The sequence below is a fragment of the Pristis pectinata genome, chromosome 14 (genome assembly GCF_009764475.1).
Source record: "Pristis pectinata isolate sPriPec2 chromosome 14, sPriPec2.1.pri, whole genome shotgun sequence".
Lineage (NCBI taxonomy): Eukaryota > Metazoa > Chordata > Chondrichthyes > Rhinopristiformes > Pristidae > Pristis > Pristis pectinata.
Window position 1 is genome coordinate 44,789,305 of NC_067418.1, and position 16,986 is coordinate 44,806,290.

The 16,986-nt window shown below is 43.1% G+C and overlaps 1 protein-coding gene across 6 annotated transcripts in view; it reads left to right on the top strand.

The window, feature by feature from the left end:
• The window catches only part of LOC127577911 (proline-rich protein 5-like), an 87,235-nt gene that overhangs the window by 53,698 nt on the left and 16,551 nt on the right, over window positions 1-16,986 (top strand). For 5 of the 6 annotated variants that reach the window (XM_052029563.1, XM_052029566.1, XM_052029565.1 and 2 more), the window contains exons 4-7: window positions 644-692; window positions 10,063-10,120; window positions 11,711-11,802; window positions 14,961-15,101. In XM_052029563.1, the coding sequence (XP_051885523.1) occupies window positions 644-692; window positions 10,063-10,120; window positions 11,711-11,802; window positions 14,961-15,101 (340 nt within the window). Of the gene's footprint in view, window positions 1-643; window positions 693-10,062; window positions 10,121-11,710; window positions 11,803-14,960; window positions 15,102-15,364; window positions 15,488-16,986 lie in introns of those variants that run through there. The other variant, XM_052029568.1, reaches the window with a different exon arrangement.

The window sequence follows — 16,986 nt, forward strand, 5'->3', positions numbered from 1 at the left end:
TTGGATTATATTGAAATGTAATTAAATTCAATGTTTTCAGATGCAATGTAACGGTCCCAACTTCACATGATTGACTATCCTTAATGCTCCTATTCTCCAGCTGTTCTAGGGGAGCAACATTGGGGTGTGTAGGGACATTTTAATGCAGGATGGGGAACGAAGAAGAAAGAAAAAGATGAAGTTGATCTGTGCGGTATCTCCCTCTTTTAATGTGATGTGTGATCTGAGCTATGCTGTGTTTGAAAGGAGCGCAGGAAACAGTGTTCCAGCCTACTCCCTTCAAACATAACCGGGCTCAGTTCACTCATCACATTAAAACAATCAACAATCCAGGGATCCAGGTGCAAATCCCACCATAGCAGCTGTGGAATTTAATGTTTCACTGATACAATGCTTAAGGATGAAACATTAGTGGCACTGACACACTGTAAGAGAATGTGTTGAATTGATGATACAATGCGGAGAAGTCCATTTACTATATATATCATGAATAGTACATGCCTGGAAAAAACTGCGTTCAGAGCAGGTAGTCAGGGGCAGCTTGGCTGGTTTGACATGTGTTGCTTTGATCAATAAGCAGTAGGATGTTTTATATCTTTCACTGCACAGTGGATCTAGTGGTAACTGGAATCTTTCTCCACAGGCAGCTGCTGAAGAGTGAGCTGGGTCCCTTCATTACTGACTACTTCCAGGTAAATAGAATTGCATTGAAGAATGACAGTTTTGGTCACCACATGTTAACTATATGAATCCCTCGGTTGGAGTAATGTATTAACCAAATTCCAAACGTTCATAATTTGATATTTAAACTAACCAACCCCCTCAATTTAGATTCTATCAGTTGCATATATTCAAATTTGCATACTAATCCCAAATTTCCTTTAGGCGTGTTAGTTTTCCAGGGTGTGTGGGGGATTGAAAGGTCAAGTTGATTGCTGACACTCAATAACTGGTGCGATGCACTTTCCAGCTGAGTAACATCTGGCATCTAATTACATTCCACATTCACACAAAATTAAAATTCTTCAGTTGTTTCTGAATATTCGAGACGTCTTGCTGTATTGACTAGGATTAAGATGCGATCCTTGGTCTGAGAAGAATTAATTCATTGGAGCCACACTCTGGCTGATCCATCAAGGAAACAGAACAGTGTCTGATGTACCCACACAAAATATAATAACTTGCATTTATATAGTGCCTTTCACACACCCAGGAATCCCAAAGTATCTTAAAGTCGATGAAGTATTTTTGATGTGTAGTCCCTGTTATACTATTGGAAACACAGCGTCAAACAAGCACACAACATATGTTAGTTGAAGAATAAATATTAACCAGGACACAGTGGGGAACTCCATTTTCGATCTCTGAAAGAGTATGTGAGATCTTTTAGATTCACCTGAAGGCAAAAGGTTATTGGCTCATCCAAGAGATTTTAACAGCTTTAGGGACAGGACATTTTGCCTCCATGTTCTATCTGTTTCCCCCACAAGTTGCATGGATGGTGTTCCTTGAATACTAAACATAGGCATCCTGTAGTGATTACAAGGCAACAGATTTTTCCACCATTCAGTCCATTTTGTCACAGTTAAGCAGATGTCCTAAGCCCAGGTCTGTTCCATAAATTATTCATCCAATTGTCTAACCTTTTTCTAAATATTAAAATAGGCTCCCCTTCAATTACACATGGAGGCAACTTTCCCCTTATACCTTAGGTGTTAAAGAGCCTCTTCGTGTGAAGCTGGCATATCATGGTTTAGCTTGTGTGGAGCTGAAGCTGGTATTAGAGGGAGCAGCCTTGAGAATCACTGGGGGCGATTTGTGAATTGTCAGACAGAATTCATTCAAGAGGCTGAATGGCATTTTGGTGACTAAAATTTGACCTAATGCCCTTCCTAATACCAACCAGCGATTTGGAATTAAACGAGACAATTGATATGATTTTAAGCTCTAATTAAAGTTGTATGACTTTTACATTTATGTGGCACAGTGGTGCAGCTAGTAGAGCAGCTGCCTCACTGCTCCAGTGACCGGGGTTCGATCTAACCTCTGATATTGTCTGTGTGGAGTTTGCACATTTTCTGTCTGACTTTGTGAGTTTCTTCCGGATGCTCCAGTTTCCTCTCACATCCCAAAGACGTGGCTTGGTAGGCTAGTTGGCCGCTGTAAATTGTCCCATAGTTTGTAGGTGAGTGGTGGAATCTGGAGGGAATTGAGATGAAAATGGGGAGTGTAGAAATGGGATTAATGTAAATGGATGCTTGATGGTCAGTGTGGACTTGGTGGGCTGAAGGGCCTGTTCCATACTATATGATTCTGTACTATGACTTGACTGTTCACTTGAGCCTGGAGGTTTGAGAAGCACAATTAAATGCACCGGCAAAATTTCTGGGATGTTTATTCAAGGCAGCATCAACATTCAGTAATTATTCAGGAAAATCTCAATGAATTTCACCTGAAATAAACTCAAGCTCTGCTATTAGCTACCAGTGGTAGAAGGGATTGTTTGATCACTGGAGCCTTGCTCGGGATCTTGCTTGTCTGTAGGAGTGGTCAGAGGGAATCTGACCTGACAGATCAGGAAGGGGGGTCTGCCAGAGAGGGCCTGGAGGAGGAATCTTCTCCCTGCGGTTACAGGGCACCCCTTATCCTCAGGGCGTCCTGCACTAAGACCCTTGGTGCCAGATCCAGGGGTCTGTACGCCCTCTCCCTTGGCCTCTCAGCTCTCCCACACCTCGATGGTGTGTAGCAGCCCAGTGTCCGTCTGGAGCCCATTCATTTTGTGGCACCCACAAACATTTTGTGCAGCCAACAATTATGTGCCAGATTTATAGGTCTCTGATACAGCACCAAATTCAAATTATGGTAACCAGCAATCAGGACTTATAGTATGTGCTTTAATCTAAATAGATATCAGCATTTCACCCAAATGAGGTCAGTTTTCAACCTGCTGCCTTTGTACTTGATTGAGAACTCCACATCATTACCACCCACCTAAAACCCTTTGTTCATAACTACCTGAACCCTTCAATAAGATTCCAGCTCAAGGCCTTGCACAGAATGGACACTAAACGTCCTCAGAACTGAGGCTGGATCTTGTATGGGTGAGGTGGGTGGGGTAGTGGTGCTTGGGAAAGCATTTGGGGCCTGGAATTGGGCTGGACATCAGGTGGGTGACCAGGGTGGGGAGGATCGAGTTCAGCTTGACGATTAGGTAAGCAGCCAGGGGCAGGGAAAGTGGGGAGGGGTAGAGATCAGTCCCTCCATCGAGGATAGGGCATAGGCCACTTGGAGAAGAGGGGGAAGGTAAGTAGGTCGGGTGGGAAGGCTGAGAGGGCCTCAGGGGTGAGAGAATAGTTGGGGGGTGTATATGGTTGGTGTCTGGGCCAATCAGATTGGGACCAGGGCCAAGAAGATGGCGACAAGAGAAGTAGGTTGGGTGAAGGGGTAGGAGAGTGAGAATAGACGTAGTAGTGTGGGCGGGGAGCCTGGGAGAGTGAATGTGGGGCTTACTTTGGCAGGGTTTCCGGTCTTACACTGTGCTGTGGTTGTCCTGAGAATGCCCAATAACAAGTTGCTCCCAAGACAATGGACTAATTTCTTCTGAAATAGCTCTTGGGGAGTAATGTAATTGGTATACGTCTCACAGCAGGAGGACTTCCTGAGTGAAACATCCAGGAAATTGTCACTCTGAGCTAATCGACATTTTCAATCACGCTACAGAGAACTAAAAATAGTTGTGCAATCTAATTTAGAGGCAATGTCTCCATCCTTTCCTTTGCATTTCATTGCAACTTGAGCTGTCAAATCAACATTCTCTGCCATAATGAAAAGAGCCCTGACTTGGGTGGTATAGAATAATTCAGGAAATGGAGCCACCATTTGCACTGAAGAGAAAAACCGTGAAATAACATCACTGCAAGTCTCGAATCTGCCTGGGCCACATTGTGTCCTGTTGGCAAATGTCAGAAGCCATCTATGGAGAAATCTTCTGTAGGAAAGTAATGGTTGTATTTTAGTAGAACTAATGTTGAAAGTATGTTACCGTCAGTAATACAACCATGATACACTGATAATAAAATAGTGGCATAAACCAAAGAGATAATGAAGCCAACCTCAGGCTTAACCTGCACAGTTAGTTTATGATCTCAGGGAAATTGTCTGGGTAAGAGAAAAGTGCATTACTTTATGACAGTATCTTTTATATCCAATGAACATGGGACATTCTCAGTTTAGTAGACCTGTTGTTCCTGTTGTCATTAATAACAGACAGGCTGTTCACAAAGTTGTCCAGCATTGTTCTATGGCATTGTTTCATTGGTAGTGTGAGGGTGGAAGGTTGTTTTAAACTCAGACCTCTCACTGAACCGGCCGTTGTGCAGCTGAGACCTGTTCATTTGTTGAGAGAGGCCCTACCCCTGACGGACACTTAGTGCTGTTCACCTGATTTGGGAGAGTGCAGTATAGGGCATGTGGAGTCTAGCCAATCAGCAATGAGGTAGGGAGAGGGGTTGGTGGGGGCACCATTGTGCAAGGAGTGGGGGGCAGGGCAGGGACAGAAGGGGCCCAGGTTATTTTCCTTGGGCCACATCGATAACTTAGGCATTTTGGCAGCTCGATTCCATTGACAGTAAACCTGGTCAAGGTTGAGACGCAGCCCACCCAACCCCCACCTTCCCACAACCTTCCCCCTGCCCCCCCCCACTGAGTCACCAGGATCACATACATCCCATTCACCTCCCCAACTCCCCACTGAGTCACCAAGGATCAAATATCTCCTATCTCCCCTTCCTCCTCTCCCCCCCCCCCCCCACCACCCCCCCCCCCCCCCCCCCCCCACACACACACACCTGGCTTCTCTGCACAGATGTCAGGGTAAAAATGGCAGCCGGGCCCAGCTGATATCATCAGAGTCCGCTCACTTCCTACGGCAGGGTGATCGTCACAGGTCCGTCCTGCCAACTATTTCCACTGCCTGAGACCCCTGGAGGAAAAAAGTTAAAATTATCCTATGACACAAGAGATTCTGCAGATGCTGGAATCTGGAGCAACACACACAAAATGCTGGAGGAACTCAGAACTCAGGTCAGGCAGCATCTATGGAGGGAAATAAAGTCGACGTTTCGGGTCAAGACCCTTCATCAGGACTCAAAACGTCGACTGCTTATTTCCCTCCATAGATGCTGCCTGACCTGCTGAGTTCCTCCAGCATTTTATGTAAAATTATCCTATCATTGCACTGAAACAATAAAGCAGAAATCAATAGAAGAAAAGTCAAGAAGGCAACTGTAGCCAATTCTTGTGCGCTATTCAATTCCAATATAGCGGCCAATGCATTTCAGCACCTTTATGGCAAGAGTGACACTGAATGCCACAATGATGAGAACACAGCAGAACAGGAGCAGATGTAGGACACTTGACCCCTCAAGCCTACCCCACCATTCAAAATGATCATGGCTGACCTATGCTGGCCTTAACTCCTCTTTTGTGCCAGTTCCCCATAACCCTCAATTCCTTGATCTTCCAAATATTTATCTATCTCCACTTTAAATATATCTAATGATTCGGCCTCCACCACCGTCTGGGGTAGGGCATTCCAGAGTCACTACCCTGTGGGAGAAGAAATTTCTATACACCTCAATTTTAAATGACCAGCCCCTTATTTTGTAATTGTGTCCCCCTGTTCATGAATCTCCTGCTGGTAAAAACATCTCAACATCTACCCTGTCAAGCCCACTTAGGATCTCATATGTTTGAATAAGGTCACACCTCATTCTTCTAAACTCTAAGGAGTACAGACCCCAACGGTCTAGCCTATCTTGATAGGACAATCTGCTCATCCCAGGAATTTGCCTGGTGAATCCTATTCAGGAATCCCATCTCTGCTACTACATTCCTTTTTAGGCAAGGAGATGAAAACTGTACATAGTATTCCAATTGTGGCCTCATCAACACCTCATACAACTGTAACAAAACCTAGGGACACCAGAGGCTGGCAGATGCTGGAATCTCAAGCAACAAACAAGACGCTGGAGGAACTCAGCAGGTCGGGCAAAATCTGTGGAGGGAAATGGACAGTCAATCCGAAATATTGACTGCCCATTTCCCTCTCTAGATGCTTCCTGACCTGTTGAGTTCCTCCAGCATCTTGCTTGTAACAAAACCTCCCCATTCTTAGGTTCCAGCCACTTCGCAATCAAGGCGAGCATACCATTTGCCTTCTTATCTATTTGTTGGACTGGACTGATAAGCTTTTGTGATTCATGCACTTGAACACCTCGATCCCTCTGAACACTCATTTGCAGGGCATTGGCATGTGCATAACTAAATATGAGCTCAGTGTGCAGGAGAGGCAGATGGTGATGTCAGTAAGGGTGCAACACTGTCCTAATGTCAGAGCCCAGTGCGCTAGCTTGCACCCTGACTTAGCCTCACACAACTGATGGCAGCGGGAAGGTCTTATCCCTGTTCAACCACCACCCCCCCATACTGTCAACACACCACCACCCCCAGTTCACTACTTGTAGCTCACTTGCTGCTGAGTGCCTTCTGGAGTTATTTCTAGTGGCTGAAGCCTGCAGGGATCGTAGGAGCAGGACTTTGTCCTGACCTCATGGCTTCTCAACAAACCAGTTGCTCCCAGTTCATTAGAAAGCAGTGCAGCATAACTGGGGTAAGGGTCAGGGGACACACAGAGCTGCTGCAATGAAGAGGTGGAGGCCACTGTTGACGATACGAACAGTGGTCTGCTTATGCTGCAAAGCCTTGCCACAGTGAGGGCGGAGTCCTTGCCATCGGGGGTACTACAGCCTGCTGTGGTACAGGAAAAGGAAGAGAAAGGGAGGGGGCAACCTAGACAACCCCCTCCCATCCCGGCTGTCTGTGAAAACATTCATCCAACTGTATTGTTGTAAATACACCAATTACCCATTCATCAATATCCCCATAACTGAAAAGTAAAAGCCCAGACATTATAAACCCTACCCCCCAAGCAAGTTTCTAATTAAAAGCATGCCATTTTGCATTGAAATGCCAAGTGATCAGTCTGCTGCATTCCTTTAGTTTGCGTCTCTTACTGTGCAGTGCAGTCATATCTGTAGCCTGGATGGTGGAAGCTGATGACTATTACAGAGTCTACAAATCATCTTGGAGAGTGAGTTCTAGAACTCTTGAGTCACCACAGATCATGTGGATGCACCTGACCACTGTCCTGGTCATGCACACCTTGACCCTTGAGAAGATCATTTGTCAGTGAGAATAGCACAGTGTATTTGATGTGTCACGTCATGAATTGAAACCGGGCTAGCTGTTGCATGCAAGTATGAGGCTTGAAGCAATGCTGAGGGTAAGCTGAAGCTAGTTATGAGCACTGTCTGACAGAGATTATCAGCAGATGAGCGATGTAGGTATGGTGAAGGTTGCAATGTTCGAGCCAACTGACATTGTCGCGAGAGGTCAAGGATCTTGAATCCAGAGTCTCCAAGCTTAATTCCTGTTCCCTTTCCCTCAAAGAGCTTGCCTGGAGGCCCTGAGGACAGGCCAGATCTCCTCTCCACATCCCTCTAGTCCAGTGTCAGAAAATCTTGAGAGTGCACTCTCCCTTTGCAGACAGAGTTCTATGATGCCCTTGTGCTGCAGCCACAATGCAACTCCTCCAGGAGGTGCAGGCTAGCTTCGTGTGGTGATATCGGACCCCTGCTGAGGTGTGCAGCCACACAGCTTTGTTGACTAGCAATCGATCAAGTCAGCAGCCAAGACTATGCAGTGCAGTGGGTGCAGGTTAATCGGGCATAGTGATGCTTGTGTGCTCTTTTGGGAGGTATCCAACTTAGTATTTTTTTAAAAATATCCCAATGGGACCTTATAGTTGGTCGCAAAATGGGAGACATGATAATGACATAACCTTTTGACCAAGCTTCACATTCAAAAACAATTTATTTTAGTCTGTTTAATATACGGTTTCTTTGTCCTGTTATTTGATCAAACACAATGTGCCATTGTTTCCTTTGTAAGGTTTGTGGACTCGTTCTGAACCAATTAGATGTTTCAGTATCCTCACAATGTGCCCTGTTTGTGGCTTTTATGCTTGGCAGCACCAACTCCAGACAGTGTAATACTGAAATGGCTTGAATTCAGTTGTCACTAGCACCAGACTGGGAATCACGCTTAGCTGGAAAGTGATCTTTTACAAACAATATTAGATTATATTCCTACTCCTCAGTGTTAATCATAATTAATTTTTTTAAATTTATATTGCACCTCCATTCTTTCCATTTCAACTGCTCTACGATCACTCAACCTTTTCCATTGTCGTCATTTTTCTAAGGTAAAGTTTTTTCAGAAGTTATCAAAAAGCATAAAAAAACTGTCAATGCTGGAAATCTGAAATAAAAGAATGGCAAGTCAGATGACATCTGTGGAGAGAGTAATAGATGCAAGGTCATCAAAGTGAAACATTAACTCTTTCTGCACAGATGCTGCCTGACCTGATCAGTATTTGCAGCATTTTCTGTTTATTTATCTATTCTAAATCTCTTCTGTAAGTTTATCTCACTCATTTCTTAGTGATCCCGTCCTTACATTATTTTTTTGGTTTTGTGCATAAAACTCTTTTTTTTAGTTCTTGTTGTTTGCCTTTGATGTCTTTTAAGCTCCTTCCGAAGCTTATTATTTTTCCTTTTAAATTCTCAATTTACATATTGAACAAATGCCTTTTCCTCAGATTCAGTTTTATGTACACCTATTTACTTACCCAATTTGTGGCTATGTTGTTCTTTTATTTATTGAAACAGAGGGCAGCACAGTGGTGCAGCAAGTAGAGTTGCCACCTCATAACTCCAGCGACTGTGTTCAATCCTAACCTCAGGTGCTGTCTGTGTGGAGTTTGCATGTTCTCCCTCTGATTGTGTGGGTTTCTCCCAGATGCTCCAGTTTCCTGCTGCATGCCAAAGACATTGGTAGGTTAATTGACTGCTGTCAATTGCCGCTAATATGTAGGTGAGGGGTAGAATATAGGAGGGGAGTTGATGGTAATATCAGAAGAATAAAGTGTGAATAATGTAGGATGAGCAGAAATGTGTGCTTGATGGTTGGCACAGACATGGTGGATTGAAGGGCCTGTTTCTGTGCCGTATGACTCTAGATCACTTCTGAACTCCTGTTGATCTCTCAGTTAATTATTGTCCATTGTTTTATTTTCAAATTTCTGCTAACATTTTATCCCATTTATCTTCCATAGCTCCATCCTCATTGCTCAATTTTGGCCTTTCTCCAAGCCATATTTTGGTCGTTGTTCTATGTATCACGCTATCAATTCTTATTTTAAACATGATATCGTGATTACTAGTTCCATGATCTTCCCCCATGCTTGGAGTTTTAATTATAGGATCAGGAAGCAGTCTTGTGCACAGTGTAAAAATAGTATCACTTTTCACTATCTCCATGATAAGTTTCAGGTAGATAAAGTCTGCAATGATGATTGTTTGATTTTGTTTTACTCATTCAGTATTTTTGCCCTAATTTTTCACCCTCCATTTCCACAATTTAGTGGGCTATAGCATAGCTCCACTTGTTGGAACATTCTTTTCCTAGTGGGAAGACAATTTATTTTGGACCCCATCAGGAGGCAATTTCCACTTGCCTAAGGAAAGCTGTCAATGTTTTGGCAGCTCAGTAAGTGGCAATGAAATACATCCACTTAACATAGCTTTTGCTTCACCATTATGGTCTTACAATGGAAAGAAAGACTTGATTTTATGTAGCACCTTTTACAACACTGTGGTTTACACAAAGCAACTACCTTTGAAATATTGTCCATATCATAAAGCAGGAGATGTACCAGTCTATTTGTCCACTATAAAGTCCCCAGAATTAATTACCATTTAATCTGCTTTATTGATATTTAATTGATGTTGAATGAGGGATAAATATTGGCCAAGGTACTGGGAGAATATCGCTGTTCTTCATTGAATAGATAATACATAAATTTCAAATGCCATATGCAAAAAATAAAGTTTTATCTGGTCGAAATGTTGTGTCATTCACTTTATTTTTGTTTCTTGACAGAACCATCTTCTTTCAAAAGGCCTGATCTTGATGGAAGAAAAGATGCGGGTGTGTGAAGGTCAGTTCGGTGTCAGTAAAAAAAAAGCAGAGCAGGTTCAGATCTGAAGATTAAATGGAGTTGACTTTAATGAAACTAAATTTCAGAAGCAGAGTGCTATACATTTATAAAACTAGATTGAGAGTTGAGCCCATGCGACAGAGGACAAATTTCTGCCTGTCTTAGTTTCTTAGTTCCAAGGCCATGTGAGTTGATTTTGGGCTCAATACAAAGTCATTAAATCAAACCAACTGAGAATTCCATTACTTTGAGCATTGAAGTCCACTTTGTTGTGCTCTTATCATTGCTTAATTCAAATTCTTGGATAATCCAATTGTCTCTGTGCTAACTATATCTTTCAGTAATCAGTAGACTGTATTCCATTCACTTCAGTCTGAAAGAAGCAGCATGAGGTTGCAATTAAACTATTAATGTTGCTCTGCCTGATAAACAATACTCAATAGGATCTCAACAGTTAAGTTACAAGTCCTTGTGTTAAATGAGGTTGCTAAATATTTAAAGTATCACCACTCAATGCAGAATAGCCAGCTGCTGTTATGCCAAACAATATGTTTCATCTCCTGTCACTTTAAGCGGCTTTAAGGCAAATATTAAGTGGGTCCAAGTTTGAAGTGTATATTGAATGTACTACAATTAGGCCCCAGACATCAGATATCAAGGCATCTATTCCTTAATTAGATCCAGCAGTCACGCAGCCCAGGGAGAGGCAGCAATAGGATTCAGGCAGATGTCTGGCCATCGGAACCCAGACGACAAACGCCTCTAAGCCTCAGTTACAGGGTGCCAGTCTCAGCTTTGATAGCAGAGAGATGACGACCTGCCTTCCGCTGGGGCTACATTGGACTGTGGTTAGTAATGCGATGTAGTGTAACTAATGTGCTTAATACAAACCAACCCTCTTCTAATCATTGTGATCATTATAATTGGTGGGTTGCAGATTTTCAATAAACCATTATAATCAAACGATAACTGAAAGCAGCAATCACTGGAAGAATTCCGCTGTGTCTTTTCAGCCTCAATTTACCAACTCAAATATTTAATGAATGTATTGTCAGTCGGGTTAGTGCACATATTTAGAAAAGACAACATAGTTACTTTGTGCAGAAAGATCCCTTTAACTGTGAGTTCAGTTCTAATCCACCCGACAATGTCGTCTTCACATTGCCTCAACTGTAAGTTTAGGGTAGTCTCAACTTTCTTGTGCAGGCAAGCTACGGTGCAAAGTGACCAGATCAACTACCTTGGTTATGTTGGTTGATGGATAACAGTTTGTCAGGAAGAGCGCTTCTTTGAAAACATTCTGGGGGATATTTTGCAAACAGAGTAGCAATTTAACATTTCACTCAGTGAAACACTGGAGTATTAGCCCAGATTTGGGTTGTAATTCACCCTGCATTCAGCTAATGTCTAGTTAATCAAGAAATATAAAAGAGGAAAATGTTACATTGCTCAATATTGACATCCTTCATTTAGAAAGACAAAGGACATAGAATCAGTTGAATAAAGTTGGTTTGACATTAATTAGTTTCCACTAGGCAACTTCTACCACTGCGAAGTGACATTTTTAGCCCTGTCTCTGTTTTGTTCCAGGTGAAAATCTTTTGGAAGCTTTAACAAGAATCTGGGATCATTTCTTTACTGAAATCCTACCCATGCTACAAGCCATTTTTTACCCTGTGCAGGTAAGGAGTGAGCACACATATATTAAAGGTTAATGATGGGTAAGATCTGGTCGAGGAAAGGTGGGAGAACATTTAGCATTCCTGATTGTGATCCAGTATCACCAGAGTATATGCTGCAGTTCTATATGAACGTACGTCCATGGAAGTGTGCTCATATGCATTTTGTGTGTGCATTTACATGTGTGCATATGTGTGTATGTGCATGTGCAAGGTTGTGTGCACATATATGTGTGCATATGACTGTTCAACCTAGAGTGACTGCACTCCAGATCCTAGGTTACCCAAACTCAGTAATCAAGCTGCAGTCCACAGATCACTCCTGCATCCACACAGGCTCAAGAGGCCGAACTCCAAGCCATTTTCAATGCTTTCACTGATGTGCACTAAAGAACAGGCCATATACACAACATTTGCAAGGCCATGGTCCTCTGCCAACCTGCCCCTGCTGCATCACACTGCGCTCCAGCAATAATGGTTCTTGACAAGACCCTGGAAAACGTGGACCACTTCCCATTTCTTGGGAGTCACCTGATAGTGAAAGCAGACATCGATGATGAAATTCACCATCATTTTCAATGTACCAGCACAGCCTTTGGTCAACTGGGGAAAAATTGGAAGATCAAAACCTGAGTCCTGGCACAAAGTTCACAATCTACTTGGCAGCAGAACTCCCTGCCCTCCTCTATGCTCCTGACTGACATCTCAATACATTGGAAAATACCATCAATGCCATCTCCTCAAAATTGACAGGAGGGATAAGTGAACCAACATCAGTGTCACCTCCCAGGCCAATATCCCCAGGAGGGAGGCTCTAGTTACACTCATTGGCTTACATTAGGCAGGCCACATCATTCACATGCCCAACACCAGACTCCTGAACTAGACACTGAGTTCACGAGAAGAGATTATCAGGCAGCGATAAAGATTCAAGGATGTGCTTCCTTGTTGAAGAAATGCAACATCTCTCCTGACCCCTGGGAACCTCTGGCCCATGGCTGCTCAAATTGAAGAAAGAGCCCTCAGAATAGTATTGAATAGCTCAAGGCCATGCTTCAGGAGCACGCAGAAGCTCCGCTTAAGCAGCCGGAAGGAGTGGACCACTCACAAACTACCCACATTGGCCTAATCAATCACCTCAGAACTTACAAAACCAGAGTGGAAGCAATAAGAACCACAAGACTGCTAAGAAGAACAAGGAATTGTGTGTGTGTTTCTTTTGGCTGTGGTACCATCATGGAAAACTGGTGACTGACTCCCACTGGTCAGGGTCATAAATGAAGAAGGGCATCTGAGATAAAAAGTGCGATGTGATCCGATTTTTGAACTGCCATTCTTTCAACTGAGTAGAACTGAAGAAAACAGCCCAGTACCAACAGCAACTATGTTAATGATGACAGCTTTTATTGCACACATCAGAATCCCACAGGATTGGTATAAAAATTACTGTATACAGGAATGGAAGTGTCTGTGAGTCAGTTTAATGGGAATCAGTGTCACATCTTTGAGGCAACACTTAACTCTTGTGTTCAATCTTTGGTGCCTGTGAAGTATTCGTGAATCTACACAAATCTCTAGGAGCCTGTGGAGAGGCACCTGGACCTCAGCTCATCATTTCCTTCCATTGTGATCTGGAAACTGGTGTGTGAGAAATTCAGCATGGTGTTCTCACACCCAGGGCACAGAATGTGGCTAATGTAATGTTTGCAGAGCCACACAGGTGCTATAAATACTCTTTTATTCGGTGTAGCAAGCACGCATTTGTACCTGTTTTAAAACCACAGGGTTGCAGGGATTGTCATATTTTTATCACACATTTTTCTGTTGACTTCCTTTGTCATTTGTAATAGAAAGTACTGACCTAAAGTCACCAGTTTGATTGTGCAATCTCAAAGCCAGGAAAATGACTTAAAATGCTTTCTGAAAACTCTTTTGATCCACTCTATGATCTGAGTTACAGTTTCACTAAAATAAACCATGTATTAAATTACACTTAACAGTAACGAAGCTAAACTTCTTTGTTGATTTGTCTTTTGTATCATTTGGTACCTTCATTATAAAGTTAACTTGGAAATCCTGATCTCTCCCAAAATGCTGCTCTAGGACTTGATGTTTTTACCCAGTTTTGATGCTGTGAGCTACTACCCCATCCATTAATGTGCCACCAAGCTACACCTGAACCTAATGACTTTATAGATGTATATAAAAACATGAGGGGCATAGATAAGGTGAATGGCCACAGTCTTTTTTCCCAGGGTCAGGGAGTCTTAAACTAGAGGGCATAGTTTAAGGTGAGAGGGGAAAGATTTAAAAGGGGACCTGAGTGGCAAGTTTTTCACACAGAGGGGTGGTGGGTATATGAAATGAGCTTCCAAAGGAAGTGGTAGAGGAGGGTATGATTACAACATTTAAAAGGCATTTGGACAGATACATGGATGGGAATGGTTAAGGGCAAATATGCCAATTGTTAGGCAAAAGGGACTTGCTCAGGTAGGCAATTTGGTCGCATGGAAGTTGGGCTAAAAGGCCTCTTTCCATGCTATATAACTCTATGACTCTAATAATCAAATTAATTTCAGTGTCCTTGAATCAGAATTGCTATTATTGTAAATCAAAAACCAAAACTGCAGATGCTGGATATCTGAAACAGAAACAGAAAATGCTCAAAACACTCAGTGGGTCAGGCAGCATCTCTGGAAAGAGAAACAGAGTTAACATTTCAAGTTCAACACCCTTCATCACAACTGGGAAAGAGAGAAAACAAGTTAGTTTTCAGTTACATAGAAAGTGGGGGGCTGTGTGGGGAGGAATGAGTAGAACAAATGGCATATCTCTGGTAGGGTGAGATCAAAGGGATAATGTGGCAGTTAGAAGCACATTATACTTCTTGGTCTGTGCTAAGTGTTGCTAATCACAGGGCTGTCAGACATGCCCAGCAGGCCAAGCTATACTAATAGGGGGAGAGCTGTCATCATACACATGTTTAATACATTCACATAATATTTCCTGCACTACAACAAGAGGTGATAATGTGTTAAGCATTGGTACAATGCCAAGGACAAAGTAATTTCCGGCCGAAAATGAGTGGCAGCCGAGTGCAAGAGAGGAGATCATTGAGATTTGTATCAGAAAGTAACTGGGATGTTTGGTCCTTTTACTAGGGGCAAGAACTAACCATTCGCCAGATGGCTTTGCTTGGATTCCGAGATCTAGTTCTGCTGAAGGCCAATCTGGAGCAAGTGCTGCACCAACCTCACACTGACGTGCCTCCATCCATCACACAGATGTTACTAGTGCTTCAGGTAAAGTACTTGACGTAGGCTGCTCTTGTTGAAGTGGGTTAAAGCATGCAGCTCCTTACAAGGCAACCCGGGACATTTCAGAAACAGTATTCGGCTTTCCATCTCTGCAGGTTTCAAACCAAAATGTAGCAGTCACTCTGGGGTTCTCCATTCATCCAAAGCAGGGGGCTCCAAATCCAGTTCAGTCACCCATGGGCAAGATTTTCCACATTCCATTTTTGTCTTTTTTACTCTAACATTTTTGGTTCCTTGCTGTGTTGCAGGTCCAAGGATACTGAACCTACTCTGCTACGTGACAGAACTTCCAGCAGGGGAAGCCAAATCTGATTGTGTGCTCATTTCCGTCTCTGTCTCTGTCCCTTTCTCACACACTCACAAACACACTCTCTCTCACAAACACACATACACACACGCAGAAATCATGCACACACTTGCATACAGAGGCACACACACATAAATGTAAACACACGCACACTCACTCACACACTCACTTGCACAATGACACACACACACATAAACACACTTAAGCAAGCATTCACTCACACACACACTCACGTGCATAATGACAAACACAAACTCATAGTCACACAGACACCTAAACACATGATGCACACACTCACTGACAAACACATACACACTCACAAACACATGAACACACAGTTACTCATGTACATGCACACTGACAAACACAAGTAACACACACACACACACACACACACACACACACACAAACCTATACGCACACACATGTACACACAAGCTTACTTACATGTGAATTAGTAGATCCGGTGACAACACAACTCTGTTTAAACTGATATAAACACAGCAGGCAAACAGAAAATAACATCAATTAATATATCATTTTATGTAACCACTCATTATGGTGAAAATCATACCTCTCAGCTTTGCTTTGAAGTGAATTAGAAGATGGTATCGGTCCAAAAGCAGGATGGTCTGAATAACTAAGAGGGGTTTTATATGTAATGTTGGACAGCACATAGGGGGTGAAACTGTTCCACATAGCTTGGCTAAGACTGAGAGATTTGCAGTAGGAAAGGGCTCTGACAAAAAGGTCTCATATTCTAAACCTGTGTAGGCAGTTAAAGCCTAGAGAAGTACAGGAGGGTGCTCCAAGGTTCTGAACACGTGGACGGCACTAGCAAGGATGATGTTGCGAATCCATAGTTACACTGATGCATCACAGGATTTAATGGTCAACCACACACTGTGGGACTGGAGGTCAGATTGGGAAGAAATAGCAAGCTCCCTTTTCCAGGGGATGCCAATAAACCAATAGGATACTGTCAATAAAGCTGCAGCTTTGCTGGTTGTCCTCTTCCTGTAGCTGGCCACTTATTATCACATCTGTTGAACACATAGCTTGCCACAAAGAGAATTCAATCACTCACCAAACCCAAACACAACCTATTCCTAACGCAACACCAGTGCTGGGTTCACAGGTGGTGGCACAATATCTCTTTATGTTTCAACTTTCCACTTGCTAGTTGCAGCCATTCAAGAGATTCCCCAGGAACCTGAGACCTTCCTGGACAAGGTCCCGGGGAGGGCAGTTGTTGGAGAGACTCCCTAGGAAGGGAAAAAATTGACAGCTCCAGGAAAGACTTCTTGGATAGGGTCCCAGGGGTGAGCAATTATTGGAAAGGCTCTCAGGCTGGGGAGTTGTTCTTGTTCATTGGAGAAGGAGCAATTATCGGTGAGGCCCTATAATGGGGCAGTTATTGCAGAGAGTCCAAGGGAGGGGCTGTTATTGGTGAGGGTCCAAGAGAAGGGCAATTTTGGTTGGCTTCCCAGAGAGGTGCAATTATTTAAGATGAACCTAGGGAGGGCACTTTCAGATAAGTTCCCAGTGAGGGGAAGTTATTGG